Here is a 14,532-nt window from a genome sequence, read left to right on the forward strand (position 1 = left end):
GTAACTTCCCTCAAGAGTTCATTGATGAGCTCACATGGGTAACCCCTAGTTAAGAACATATTCTTTAATAAATTGCACTCCTCTATAAAATCACAATCCAATGTTGACATCCTGGCTGCCCTGACCAATTGTCCCTTTACTACCCCCCGTTTTTGATGTAGGGGGTGGCAGCTGGAGAAATGAAGAAAGGAGTTGGAATAAGTTGTTTTACGATGAACTCTGGAAGTAAATGTACCAAGTTCATAATTCTTAACTATCAAAACATCCAAATAATTAATAGAATTAACTTGGTAATCATAGGTGAATTCAAGGAAATTAGTGGACCCATTCATTTCCACTAAAAGTGTGTCTGCTGATTCCCTATCCCCATTCCAAAGAATGAAAATATCATCCAGGTAACGTGTATACCAAACAGCCTTCTCCTTGAAAATAGACATGTCAAAAAGGAATTTTCTTTCCCATGCTGCCATGACAGTATTAGCGAAGGTACCCCCACAAGGGGAGCCCATCGCTATCTCGGTTTTTTGAAGGAAAAACTTCCCATTAAATATGAAAAAATTGTTCGTTAGAACAATTTCCAATAAATATATCACCACATCTATATCAGAACCCAGCATACCTTCACTTAGAAGAAAATCTCTCACCCACTCACATCCTGTATCCTGTGGGATACAGGTATAAAGGTCTCTGACATCTATGGTTAAGAAGTTCAAATTAATGTCGAAGGGGACCCTATTGATACCATCCAAAAATGCCCAAGAATCTTTGCAAATTTGTTTCTGATTCTTCAACACCTCTTTTGTGTGTGACCCCAGTTCCGAGGTTGTCTTTCTCGGTTCTGGGCTCCCATCCCTCTTTAGTTAGGCCTGCCTTCCAGGTTATGGAGAGGGTACTCACCTCAGCAGGCTCACAGTTGGCTCCTTTCGTGCCAGAATGCTATATATATATATATATATATATATATATATATATATATATATATATATCATCTGAATCGCAGCTGACACAGTCCACTACACTGGGGCAACAGGCACGGGAGCAGTAAGATACCCTACCGCAGGGTACCCTCTCTTCGGAATCCTCTTCAGACATTCCCCCTGATGAGCCCACCCTGTAAGAGATTGTACAAGAGGAAGCACATTGATTCACCTGAGGAATCTCTCACCGAAGATACAGATTACGATGAGGGGGAATGGTCCCTGTGGTTGCCCCCTGAAGATGTCTCTTTTGGATACATACTAGAGATATTGAAACAGAGGGGTGACTGGAAGTCCACCAACCCTTCCTCGAAGGAATCTGTATTCTTGCAAGCTTTCCGTACTCAACCCTCTACTTCCTGGGTGACCCCACCTACAAATGAGTTGGTCATGCTCATTGTGCAGCATGCTTGGAAGGTCCTTGACACCCGTTGAGCCAATTTCCTGGAAACCAGGCAAAATACCCCCCCCCCCAAAGGATCACTCCCACTGATCTAAAGGCTGGGCAGTAGATGCTATGGTGGTGTCTACAGCCACAAAGAAAGAACCTTCAGAAGAGAGTCCTGCTGTCCATCCTCCAGAGAGTTTCAGACATTGGACAGATTAGGGAAGCAGGTTTATGCTTCAATGACTTTTGCCATACGGTCATTGAATTACTTGGCACACTTTACCTGTCTTCAAAGGGACCTGATCACAGAACTTTCAGGGACCCTAGCAGGAGCAGTGTTTGATAAGGTACGTGACAAAGTTGCCTCACAGCTTGCCATCCTGGAGTCAATATCTAATTTATCCATGTGGTTGATTGAGTATACAGCTGAAGGATAGCCAGAGCTGCGGGTTCAGGAGTTGTCTTGAGATGTCACACCTGGATGCACTTGTACGACTTTGCGGACTCCTTCAAGTCTTCCTTCGTCAGTGCTCCCACTGATGCTTCCTCTCAATTTGGTCCAAAAGTTAAAGACACTTTAGCTAGGTGTGAAAAGGAAGGCAAGGCCCTGTCTGCTGTGGGTGTATGTTCTACCACTCCCCAATGATCCTACAACAGGAATCAGAGAAGTGGAAAGATGTGGTTCAGAAAATCCCAAGGGCCTTTTCGTGACGCACGTGGTGAGTCCCCCCCCCGCAGGGCAGGGGGGGGACTCGCTAGGACGATGCCTCCCCATGGCAGAGGGGGCCCGCATAACCAGGGCTCCAGAGATTCCTTTTCCAGGCAGCCCTCCCTGCGCTCCTGAAGGGCTGCCCAATTGCATACCTCTGGAAGCAGTCGGGGGACAATTCTGTCTGCACCACTTAGCCTGGCATACAATAACTTCAGATTCCTGGGTGCAGACGATAATTACCAGAGGTTACCACATTCCCTTCGATCTTTACCTCAAGCCGCAAAGGCAAATCCCCGATGTTCCACCCAGTTAGAGGAATGCAGCAGAGCAAGAAATTCAAAAGCTGCTTGAAAGAGTCATCCAGACAGTCCCACCAGACCATATAGAATCAGGATTTTACTCCAGGTTCTTTTTAGTGCCAAAAAAAAACAGGGGACTGGAGCCAAGTTTTAGACCTCAACATCCTAAACAAGTTTGTCAAACAGAACAAATTCCCGATGGTCATGGTTCAGTCTGTCCTTCTGTTTCTGGAAAAAGACGATTGGATGTGCTCGATAGACGTCTAGGATGCATATTACCAAATAAAAATGGGCAAACGCTCCAAGAGATATCTCCGCTTCCAGCTGGGAGTCAATGATTACCAATTTCGAGCATTGCCCTTTGCTCTCTCCACAGCCCCCAGAGTGTTCACCAAATGTATGGCAGTAGTAACAGCTCACTTGAGACTGCAAGGATTCCAAGTGTTTCCATATTTAGATTGGCTCCTTACTGCCTCCCATCAAGCATCTACTACTTCTTGCCTTGCACTACACCCTACAGCTGGCACTGCTCTTAGGTATCTCAATAAACAAAAAAAGTCGAACTAGAACTTACTCAAAGCCTAGAATTCATAGGAGCAACATTCAACATGAGGTCCTGTTTTGTCGCTCTTCCTCATCACAGACTACAGAGGCTAAGATCTCAGCTCTGGATTATACTCTCTCAGGACAAAATCCCAGCTTATTTAATTCCTCAACTGCTAGGGTCAATGGCAGCAACAATCACCATAGTTCCCAAAGCCAAACTCCATACAAGGCTACTACAATGGCTGTTAGTGTCACAGTGGTCCCTATTAACACATCCTGTGTCCCACCCTATCCCCATAATAAACAGTTGGAAGCAGGATTTGAATTGGTGGATGAAGTCGGACAAGGACATATGGGGTCATCCTTTTTCACCCCCTTAGCCCAAGGCCTTAGTGACCACGGATACATCTCTGATGGGGTGATGGGGTATTTTCAGGGAAAAATAGTCCAAGGCACTTCGTCCCCCTTAGAGGTCAATTTACATATCAGTATCCTAGAACTGAGGGTGGTGCTTCTGGCATTTAAGCATTCCAATCTGCCCTTCCATCGGGGACAATTGCTATCCATTCGAACAACATGTCAGTCGTCTGGTATGTGAGGGTATGGCAATGGGTGATATCCTCCAACCACTTTCTGGTAGCAGCACACATTCCCGGGAACTCCACCGTGATTATGGACAAACTGAGCAACTGCATTCTCCTGCTCACGAGTGGTCTCTCAGTCCCAAGGTAGTGTCAGAGATTTTTTGTCTCTAGGATCAGCCGTGCTGCTATCTATTTTCCTCTCCCATCAACCATAAATGCAGCAGCTACTTTGCCATAATCCCCCCTCAGGGAAAGTTCCAGAGGGACGCTCTTGTACACAATTTGCCCCCGGGACTGGTTTATGCCTTCCCTCCCTTTCATCTGATTCCACTATTTCTAAAGAAAGCATATCGGCTCAGAAGCAAAGTAATCCTCATTGCTCCCTCTTGGCCCCGCCAAGTCTGTTTCCCTTCCTTTGTCCTCACCTAGTTCCCTGCCTATGGACTCTGGACCCAACTCCAAGATTATTGTCCTGTCCACAGGGGTTGATCCATCCAAACTTATCGAGTCTCAAGCTGACAGCTTGGTACCTCCACTTCCAGTAATTGACAGACAAAATAATCTATCTTCCCCTGTACAAAAATACTTCTAGCTTCCCATAAACTGTCCACCAGGAAAATTTATTATAGTAAGTGGAACAGATTTGTGTTGTGGTCTTGAAGAAAAGGACTTGACCCCTTTTCAGCTCTGATTAATATAGTAAGTGGAACAGATTTGTGTTGTGGTCTTGAAGAAAAGGACTTGACCCCTTTTCAGCTCTGATTAATACAGTGCTGGAGTATTTATCAACCTTACTCCATTCAGGAGCTTTAACTTCTACTATTAGAGTCCATTAAGCAGCTGTCTCAAATTTCCATAATGGTTTCGAAGATTTCTCTTTAATATCTCACCGTCTCTGCAAAACCTTCTTAAAAGGAATCATGCATTTAAAACCACCCTTTAAAGAGCCTATTGAACCTTGGAATTTGACACTAGTCCTATAAACCTTGACTCATTGACCTTTTGAGCCAACTGCCACTTGCGAAATAACATTTTTGTCTTGGAAGACTCTATTCCTGGTAGCCACCACTTCTGCCAGGAGGATATGTGAAATGCCCTTACATAGTTTTTCACACAGAGAGTATCTCTTCAGACTAACCTCTCCTTTCTACCCAAAGTTGTATCAGATTTCAGTATTAATCCATTGACCTGAGAGTTTTCTTCCCAAATGTCTCTAACAAAAGAGAATATTGTCTGCATTTATTGGATGTACATAGACAGTTGTGTTTTTACTTAGACAGGACTAAATCATTCTGGAAATCAGACCAATTGTTCCTGTCCTTTTCAGGAACCAAGTTAGGTAAATCAGTTTCTAAAGTCACTTTGTTGAAATGGTTGAGAGACTGCATTTCCTTTGTCTGTCAATAGAATAAAATGTGTTTAACAACTAAAATCAAGGCGCATTCCACCAGATCATTTGCCACTTCATAGCCTTTCATTCGAGAGATTCTATGGATGACATTTGCGCAGCAGCTACTTGGGCTACCCCTCATACCTTTATTACTCATTACAAATTGGACATGGTCTCCAGGGGGAAAGCATCCTTTGGCTCAATGGTGCTCAGGAATGTCCTTCCATAGGGGCTCCCAGGACATAAAGTAGCTAGGGACTCTGTCCCATCTGTCATGAATGAATGAAGATTGACAACATCAGATAAAGACGTTATGTTCTTACCATAACATTCCATCTGTGTTGTCGATCTTAATTCATTCATGACATCCCACCCTCCTACCCTGTCCAAAGGCTCCTGGAGGTTCAGGTTCAGTCCTGGTTGCATGATAGGGCATTTGCTCAGACAAAGCCTCTGCTTTCTTATTCTTAAGGGCAAACTCAATCTGAGGAGATGAGGAAAGGGGCACTATGGGTAACCTTAGCTCGAGAGTTTCTGGCTGGCGCAAACTTGTTATATCGGCCGAGTCGGTTCATGAATGAATGAAGATCGACAACACAGATGGAATGTTATGGTAAGAACATAACTTCTTTTTTTATTACTTGTTTCAAGAATGTGCCATAGTGTCCCTATCAATCACTGCATACTTTTATAAAGTACTACATCTTGAGTCTCCCCTCTGCAGTAGAACTTACTTTGGAATTTTGATGCTTCAAGATTCTCTTTTCTGATCCCTTTGTCTTTTGGTATGTCTGTCTGTCTCCTACCTTCTTTTGGAAGGTTGCAGATAGTGCATGGAATGCTTTGCAGTTTGCCATAGCACAGGGCCTTCCAAATAAGATAAGATAGATAATCTAGCTCTAATTGTATTGATAGATTTTTGAACGGTACCGCTGCAGTGCATATAAATTTATCCCTCTGTCATTCCCCTTAAGTTTGATGGCAATTTTAGTGTCCTTGGTTCACGTGTCTTCTATAGTAACTGTTTTCCTTATAGATGCAGCTTACAGCGGTGTGTTGGCAGGGGGCGCATGAAACCCTGACTCCAGGACCCTGAAATCTTAAGAACTGCTATAAGAGGGCTGTTAGCCACTGCAAAAGGCTGTCAGCTAATAAAGTGAAGTCCATACATATTTGTGATGTTATCAGTTGGCTAAAGTATCTGAATCCCTCTTCACAGAGCGCACTTGAGCACAATGGCAGAACTAATGCTTCCAAAATGTCTTGCTGTGAACACTAAGAATATTTTTAATTGGTGAGTGGATACATTCATTTGTTGTACAATTTCTCTCTGAAAACAGAACATGATAAAGATTCTGCTAAGCTAACAACACCAATGAGGACTGTATAGTCATTCAGGTAAACTGCACAAAAGATTACAGTGATTAGTTTTCCAGTCTAGAAAATGAAGAGTGAAAAACGTATATGAATTCCATTTGGAGTGTGAATGTGAAGTGGAAATCTGCGTACGGATGGAGTCCAACTGGGTGACATATCTTCTTAATTCCCATTTACAGAAACATATTGATTTGTTGTTCAGCTTCTAGAAAATGGTTTGTTTTTGCTTACAGTGATGTCAGTCATTTTTATATTCGGTATAGCACACTTGTGTGAAACAGGATTGCATACCTGTGCTGTATTTAATATTGAGACTCAGAAGACATAACTGTTTTCATGACCTTTGGACTGCATTGATATCCAGTTGTCAAACAAACAAGCATATATTTTTCTTTAAACAAAGTGCTAAAATTGATTTGCATGCCCTTGCGCTCCCCTTTGCCTTGCCTTGGAAGGTGGCTCAGCAAAGAAAATGGAGCTGTTTTACTTGTGCCTTTTCACAGGTGGAGAATTATACAAGATTAAATTGCACAATCCAGCCATCCATCTGTATTTGGCTCCCTACTGCCTTAGTTTTCTTTTTTCGAGTGAGCATTGCTGATTTTGTAGTTAAGATCTCACTGAAATAGTATTGCTGTATGATTTATCAACGTGCATGTACCATATTTCACTTTCATGTTAGTGTTTAATTCTTTTTGTCGTGTGAATATATGGTAGAAGCACAGAGGCAAATGTCAATTCTTGAGCGTAATGAGGTTGATGTTGTGTTAGAGTTACTGTATAGGTTCATAGGTAGGTACTAGGCTATCTGCCCAAGGGCATTTATAAGCCTAGGCAGAGTGTGTCTGCTATCACTGCCCCATTGATTAATTAACTGATCCTCCGTCAAGCAGACCCAATGAAGTGATCCCAGGGGTGTATTTTCTGTTACCCATCCACTCGTCAAGGTTTCTCTTGAAGAGGGTTAGTGCGGGGCTCTGCCTGATGTAATTTGGAATTTTGTTCCAAAGCATGGGAAGTCTCTGTGACAGGAATCTATCCCTCCAGCATGTTCTATTTATTGTTGTGGCGAGGTTTAGCTCACTAGAGCGCGTGGCTGGCAGTGACTTGGATTTCTTTAGATGGAGCATGTCCATCAGTTCTGAGTTGGACATGACTTTGTAAGTCAGGCAGAGATCACCTCTGAGTAAGCGATATGCCACTGAGCACAGCCGGAGTTTTTTCAGTCGGGTTGCATAGGGCATATGTTTGAGGCCAGTAATCCTCTTGGTGGGGTACTTTTGTGGTCTATCCAGCTGTTGGAATTGTCTTGTGAGGTACATCCCAAATGGGCATTGTACTCTATAATGGGTCTAATGAGTGACGAGTAGAGGGGCACTATGACCTCTTTATTTCTAGATGTGAACCCTTTAGTAATTAGATGGGCCACATAGAAGGATTTCCTAACTACTTACTTAACTACATTAAACTGCACTTCCAAAACCACTGGCTGTTGTCCTGTAGTAAACCTGATTAACTTTCCACTACTTATACTCTACTTTGAACTACCTCCTACTTCTCACTGACTCTACCCTCCACCTGGCTTTCTTCTTCTACTCCCACTTGTCTTCCAAATTACTTCTTTGCTTGTTGACTGTCTTACTTGCCCTCCTTTCCATAACTTATCCCTTCTAACTTCCCTTATTCTCAGCTCTCTTCTCGCTCTCTTCCTACCCTGTATCTTTATCTTACAAAGTATTTTTATCTTTATTCAAAGTTTTTCAACTATGACTGTGTGTGGTAGCAATTATTTTATATAGTATCATTTAGTATCTTTATCATACAAAGTATTTTATGTTTGTATAAGGTTCTTTGGACTGTAACTGTGTGAACTGGTAACTAACTCATTTAGTAATAATAGGAAGCTGTAGAGTTATAGTTTTTTTTCTTTGTCTTTTACGTACTTTCTTACAAACACTATGATGTTTTTCTTTATTGTATTCTGTGTGGAGCTTTTCTCCCCGGGCCTCTACTGAAAATGGAAATATCTCCAGCTAGACTAGCCCAGTCAACAAATGTAAAATAAATAAATAAATAAATACTTTGGCAATATGATTGTCAAAGGAAAGATTACTATCTACCTGGGTCCCCAGATCTCTTATTACTTCTTCTGTATTAAGGGGGCTGCCACCTATGTGGTAATTTGTGAGTGTTTTGTTTTTCCCAAATGGGATGACTATGCATTTTTTGGCATTTAGCTTGAGGCCATGACTTTGACACCAGGTGTTTGTCTCAGTAAGGCCCTTTTGGAGGATGTCCGTGTCGGCTGGAGAGTCAATTATGGCTCCCAAGTTTGCAGTCATTGGCGAACTTGGTAGCCATAGTCATCCAGTGTTTGCCTGTACTTCTGAGAAGTATATGCCGAACAGTAGGGGTCCCAGGACCGAGTCTTGTGGGACACCACTTGTGGCTGGTTTAGAGTCAGACCTGGAGCCCGCTATTCTTACCGTGTGAGTTCTGTCTTTAAGCCAGTTGGCAACCCATCTCGTGACATAGGGGTTTATGTTCAGGCTGGTGAGTTTTTCTGTAATACCAGAGTGAGGAATGGTGTCGAAAGCCTTGGCGAGGTCAAGGTAGGCTGTGTGAACCACCTTTCCCTTGTCTATGGCCTTGGTGACTGTCTCGAAGAAGTCAACCAGGTTTAGTAGGCATGATCTGCCCTTAACAAAACCGAACTGGGTCGGGTCAAGTGTTTGGAGGTTCCCAATGTCTTTGTTAATGAGTTCCATGATGATGCGCTCCATAGCCTTGCAGACCAGGCTAGTCAGGCTTATGGGGGCAATAGTTACCAGGGTCAGTTGTGGCCCCTCCTTTGTGGAGAGGAATAACCATTGCTGTGCGCCATTCTATGGGCACGTAGCCTGTGGAGAGACTGAGGCTGAACAGCGTGTTTAGGTGGGGGGTTAGTTTGTTCTGTAGTTTGTGCAAGACGCAACCTAGAACACCATCTGGTCCCATTGACACTGTGTTTTTGGCTTTTGAAAGGGCTGTTTTCACCTGTGCGTCTGTGATTTCTGGGACACTACACTTTTCCGGTATTGTTGTGGGCCCTTTTGTAGATGAGAGAGGGGTGAAGTTTACACTTAATCTATCAGTAGGTTCAGTATATTTTATGCTATTTTGCACTAGTTCAGTGCATATATGCGAGTTGCCACTTAGATTCTTAACATAGCTAAAGAAGGCTTTGTGGTTATCTTTTGAATCCTTGGCTATTTTTCTTTGGAAGTTAGCCTTGGATGCATCCTTGTAGGTGCTCATAGAGTGCATTTGTAAAGGTTTTTGCATCTTGGGCAGCATTATCCGTTAGCGTGGGGGCTGTGAAACTTACCACCTCTGTCTTAAGTAAGGTAAAGTTTGCTTTAGAAAAGTTTTTTACTGTGGTTTTCTTAATTGGGGGTGGTGGTGGGTGTGGACATCCAGTTTGATTAGTTTATGCTCTGATCTAACCAGTGACGGGTTGACCTCCGGTGTGGAACACCTGTCACCCATGTTGGTGATGACCAGGTCCAGTATGTTTTCACCTGTGGTAGGGGAGTTTACCAGCTGATCCAAGGCATTTGAGTTGATGAATTCCAGGAAGCGCTGGGCCTGGGAATTTGTACTCAAGTAGTTTTCCCATTGAATGGTAAGGTAATTAAAATCACCCAATATCAGGGTATTCGGTAGGACCTTCATGTTTTCCAGTGTCTCCGGAAAGGTAGAGTGGTGGTCCTGGGTCATGAAGGGTGATCTGTAGCAGGCCACAATTTGCATTGCAGATTTGCCCGATGTTAGTTGCACATGGATGATCTCAGAGGTATCATGCTGCTCCACTAACCTGGAGGTGTAGATATCCTTGATGAATATGGATACACCCCCTCCTTTTGTGTTTCGGCCCGTGTTCTGTGGCCGAAATGTGTGGTATGAGTTGTAGCCCAGTAGTGCTGGGGTGCTCTCTGGAGCCTTGAACCAGGTTTCAGTTACTGCACAGATGTCGACGCTCTCCATACTGTGGAGTGCTTCAAGCGCGTGCATTTTGAGATTTAAATTCCTGGCGTTAAGTAGCATAACCCTAAGTTTTTTGTTAATTGTGCTGTTTACGGAGGTGGGTTTGACTTTTGGGCCTTGCCTAAAAAAAGGCACTATGGGGACAGCAAGGGCCTTGGCCAGTATTCGAAAGCCTAAGGGTGACAGGTGCAAGCTGTTGCTTGCGAAGCAAAGCGGCTTGTCGAGCATGTCGTCCCAGGCTGACAGACACTGGATCCCCTTTGAATGACACCAGAAGCTTAGCCAATTGTTGAAATTGATCATTTTTTCTTTATACTGAGGTATCATTCTTGGTGTGGGCAGGATGCTACTCAGGGTCAGGGTCATACCAGCCTGGGCTACATGATCGGAGAGCTCTTCCATGTCTCTTTTCATGTAGTCCAGGGAGGTACGTCTCCAGTCATTCACACCAACATGAACAATGACAGAGTCATATTTGTACTTGTTCTGGAGTGACCTGAGTGCTTGTGTTATGTGGCGGATTCTGGCTCCCGACAGGAAGCTAACAGTAACATTCTGCTTGTCCAGCCTAGTGAGTGGGATGTCAGTGTGTCTGACTATGGAGTCACCTATTACTAGTGTGGTAGGTATGTTATTTTGCCTTAAGGGCTGTGATTGTGAGGCACAATGATTTTGCATTTTATGTGTTGTCTGGTTTATGACGAGAAGTGCAGGTTGTTTGGGTGTCTGCTTTGGAGGTCTCTGATGCTTTTGCAGGTTTTTATTTAGAGCCTCCGAGTATGATTTTGTGTATTTATGTGTATTTTTTGCCGGTGCTGTTTTAGTAGGTCTGTGTGCAGCTGGAGTTGTGGTGCAAGTGTTAACCTTCTCCTCTTGACTGTCTGTTCCAGTCTTAGGTGGAGACAGCTTAGCTTCCAGTTTGGCTGTATAATTGCATCTCTCACATATGTTAGTGTTTTGTGGTAGGAGGAGAGGGTTGTCTGTGTACATGAGGCAGTTGTAACACTGCCTCAGGATACCCAGATTCACCAGTTGGACTGGAGAGTGCACCTGAAGTTGCCCTTTGGTCATGCCTGAATAGTAGGGTGAGCTGCTTAGTCGCTTGGTTGGTGAGGGGTGAATAAAGAGCCTTGCCCTGCTGGGCATCAGTGTCAGGGTTTATTAGTGCTTGCTATTAGGTCTGAGCAAGTGCTGGGCTGTAAGATGCTTTTTGAGTGCTTAGGTTGAGAGTTAGACTAGTTTCAAGGGAAAAACTGAAGAGGAGATTTAGTGGAGTCGGGAATAATTTAACCGTAGCTAACCGACACTGCCTGGTGTGCAAAACCATTCAAACGCGATTTTTACAGTAGGGAAATGAAAGAGAGAGAAATTAGCCCAAAATGGCGAATAAACTAGTAACTTCTGGGCTGGAACCACTCCTCCAGGGACAGATAGGTTACTCAAAGCTCCCCTCTCTCACAGCTGAACAGCGAAACTTCCTTCTATCCAAGTAAGTTATGGGCAACTCAGAAACTAGTATCACAGCCCTGAATTCAGCACTAGCCTCAAAACTGGACTATACTATTTTAGAAAGGTGGGAAACAAGGAATTTTTTTTTGTTCTTTTTTTGTGTATCTTTGTCTTGCTAGTTTGTTTTTAAAACTGTCATGATTAAAATGATGATTTACATATTTTAATGTAGTTTAAAATTAGCAAGTATTAGGTTGCAAAATGTGTGTGTTTGTGTATATCTGTTTCATTGCTTGGGAGCAGCTTATCAGAATTTGTAAGGGGATCGTATACAAAAAAATTGAGGGTTACTTATGTGGAGGAATTGGAGAAACTACGACTTTAATAAGTGCATCAGCTATGTATGTCATAGAATATGACCAGTCTTATGTACTCGGATGCACATATATACACTCAGCTTTGTCAAACTTCTTTTTAATCATGATCCTAATTGTCACATGAATTAAACTTTTCTGTTTTCTGTAAGGCTTCCTTTCCACTACTGCTTTGTAATGGTTGTATGTTTTGTTTGCTCCTTTTACTGGAAGTATTCACAGTTATAATTTTAAGAGATTATAGTCCCCAGAGGCTCTTCAGTGTAGGATGCATTTGAATTAATCCTGTGATGATTTTTTTTTTTTTTTTTTTTTTTTAGGAAAACCTCTAGATCTCATGTCCCGCAGGGTGGTTGCTGCTGGCACGAAAGAGATAGCCTGTGCAATTGCTCTGGGACTGCAAACAATTAACTGTGGTCGAGATGACGAGGATCAGTGAAGCAGGACGTAGAGGGTCAACACAAGTCATCGTAGGATCTCAGATGAAAAAATCTCTACCGTGACTGTCTGCTGTTGTGTAAAACAGCAGCTGGGTGCCTGAAATACTCAACAAAATTGCAGCAATGAAAACATTCATTACCTACTCCTTTAAGGCTTTGATAGGTCACTTTTCAAGATTGTTAGAGGAGTAGCCATATTTGCTATGCAGTTACTGATATTTACACATCCATTTGGTTTACAAAATTTTCTCCATATCTTTCTCCATTTCAGCTTTTGTAGTCATGTTTTATTTTCCTCACCAGGTCTGCAGTGCAGATGGATACACACTGACTTTGAAATAATGTGCACTTCACAAACACAGAAGAAGGTTGTTCTGGAACCCCGTTGAGAATATATCTAGTCATCTGTTTCACTGGGCTCACAGTGCCTGTGGCAGTTCATATCTCTGCCAGCTTAATGTACACACCATGGAGTCATGATGATGCAGTGAAAGGCAAGTGATAAATGTGCGACACATTCAAATGATACTTTTGATTGTAGTGGGTACAAGCACAGTTCCTTGACAGAGATGCTCGGCTGTAGGGAGGGAGGACACATAGCATTTGCACTGCATATGCATTCCATATTGTCTGACTAAGGGAGATTTTCATCCACAACCTCTAAAAGCTTGTACCAGCTGGCCTTCCATACTAGGAAAACTGCATCTCTGGTGATCATAGCTGTTTGAGCATGAGACCAAGAAATGGGGGACACTGTCAACACCCATGGCACTTCTGGCTTTAGAATGGTTATTGCTAATAAATAATGTTATGGTTATGATTATATGTCTGTAAATCGATCATCGATGATGGGGAATTTAAATTATGATTTAGTTGAGTGCAGCTTATGTGGTTTCCCTGAGGCTGAAATACTTAAGGACAGTGATATCAGTACTTTTTAGCTGGCTTTGTTCACATTTTAACACTGATGACTAGTCCTATCCAGTCCTTTTAAATATTTAAGCAGATGTGTTGATCTAGTATGGTATAATGTAGTTCATCAGCCGTGAGGTATAATGATCTGAAGTTTAAATCTCTTCAGAACTAGAGTCTTCTTTTGACCACGCTGTGCTGTTGTAATTTCAGTTGTGAAATGTTTGAAAGGAAGATCTACTTGTAACATTTTAATGAACGTCTGGGCTTCACTGAGGGAAAATCATAATGACATAGTATTTATTTGGTTTATACCAGCTTTTATCCTTTTAATAAAGAATTTGCAATACAATTCAATGTCTAGTTTTATCCAAAGTTATTTAATGACCCTGGATAATCTTAAGTCATTGTAAATAAAGGCAATTCTCTTTTAGCAAGTCTTCAAGTAATAATTAGCCTGTAGGTTCTGTGAATGCATGAAATAGTTTGTCTGGCAGTATATGTCCTTAAACTAGCCATTTATGGCAGTGGGTATACTATCCTTCTTTCTTCTTTTGTGTGAAGGACTGGATCTTTGTAGCATCTCTACTTTATAGTGTCAGAAAATTCAGTAATTTTTTTTTATTCTTGAAATGACATTCTTCTGGCTGCATTATTGCCAAATATTATTCTTTTTTTCCAGAAAAAAGGTTCATGGCTCATGGCTTATAGGTAAGTAGTAGACTATCAGTTTGCAGACCATTACAAGCCTGGTATTCAGAAGTTCCTTCCAACCTCAAGGAGGACAAGGCAAGCTAGACTTGGGGAGAATTTGAAGCTGGCCATCCAATTATTTTAGGTTTACCTTGAAGGTAGCAGGGGGACTACTGTTCCTGGCAGGTAGCGGAGGTTTGCTCCAGATATGAGGGGATACGTTCATTGGTTATATTTTGTCTTTATCATGGTTCTAGCAACACACAAAAAATTGTTATTAAAGGCTTCACAACAAAAACAACACTTCATCAGATGCTAAAAACTAGTTAAGGGCTAGCAGAGCATTTAAATTGTGATGAGATGGT

The 14,532-nt window shown here is 42.4% G+C and overlaps 1 protein-coding gene across 1 annotated transcript in view; it reads left to right on the forward strand.

Moving 5' to 3' along the window:
• Positions 1-13,831, forward strand: part of IMPA2 (inositol monophosphatase 2) — a 691,308-nt gene extending 677,477 nt beyond the window's left edge. The window contains exon 8 of the mRNA XM_044067365.1: positions 12,443-13,831. Coding sequence (XP_043923300.1) covers positions 12,443-12,561 — 119 coding nt within the window. The 3' untranslated portion in view covers positions 12,562-13,831. The remainder of the gene's footprint in view (positions 1-12,442) is intronic.
• The last annotated feature ends 701 nt before the right edge of the window (positions 13,832-14,532 follow it).

The sequence above is a fragment of the Protopterus annectens genome, chromosome 3.part1 (genome assembly GCF_019279795.1).
Source record: "Protopterus annectens isolate FY-2018-M chromosome 3.part1, PAN1.0, whole genome shotgun sequence".
Classification (NCBI taxonomy): Eukaryota; Metazoa; Chordata; order Ceratodontiformes; family Protopteridae; genus Protopterus; species Protopterus annectens.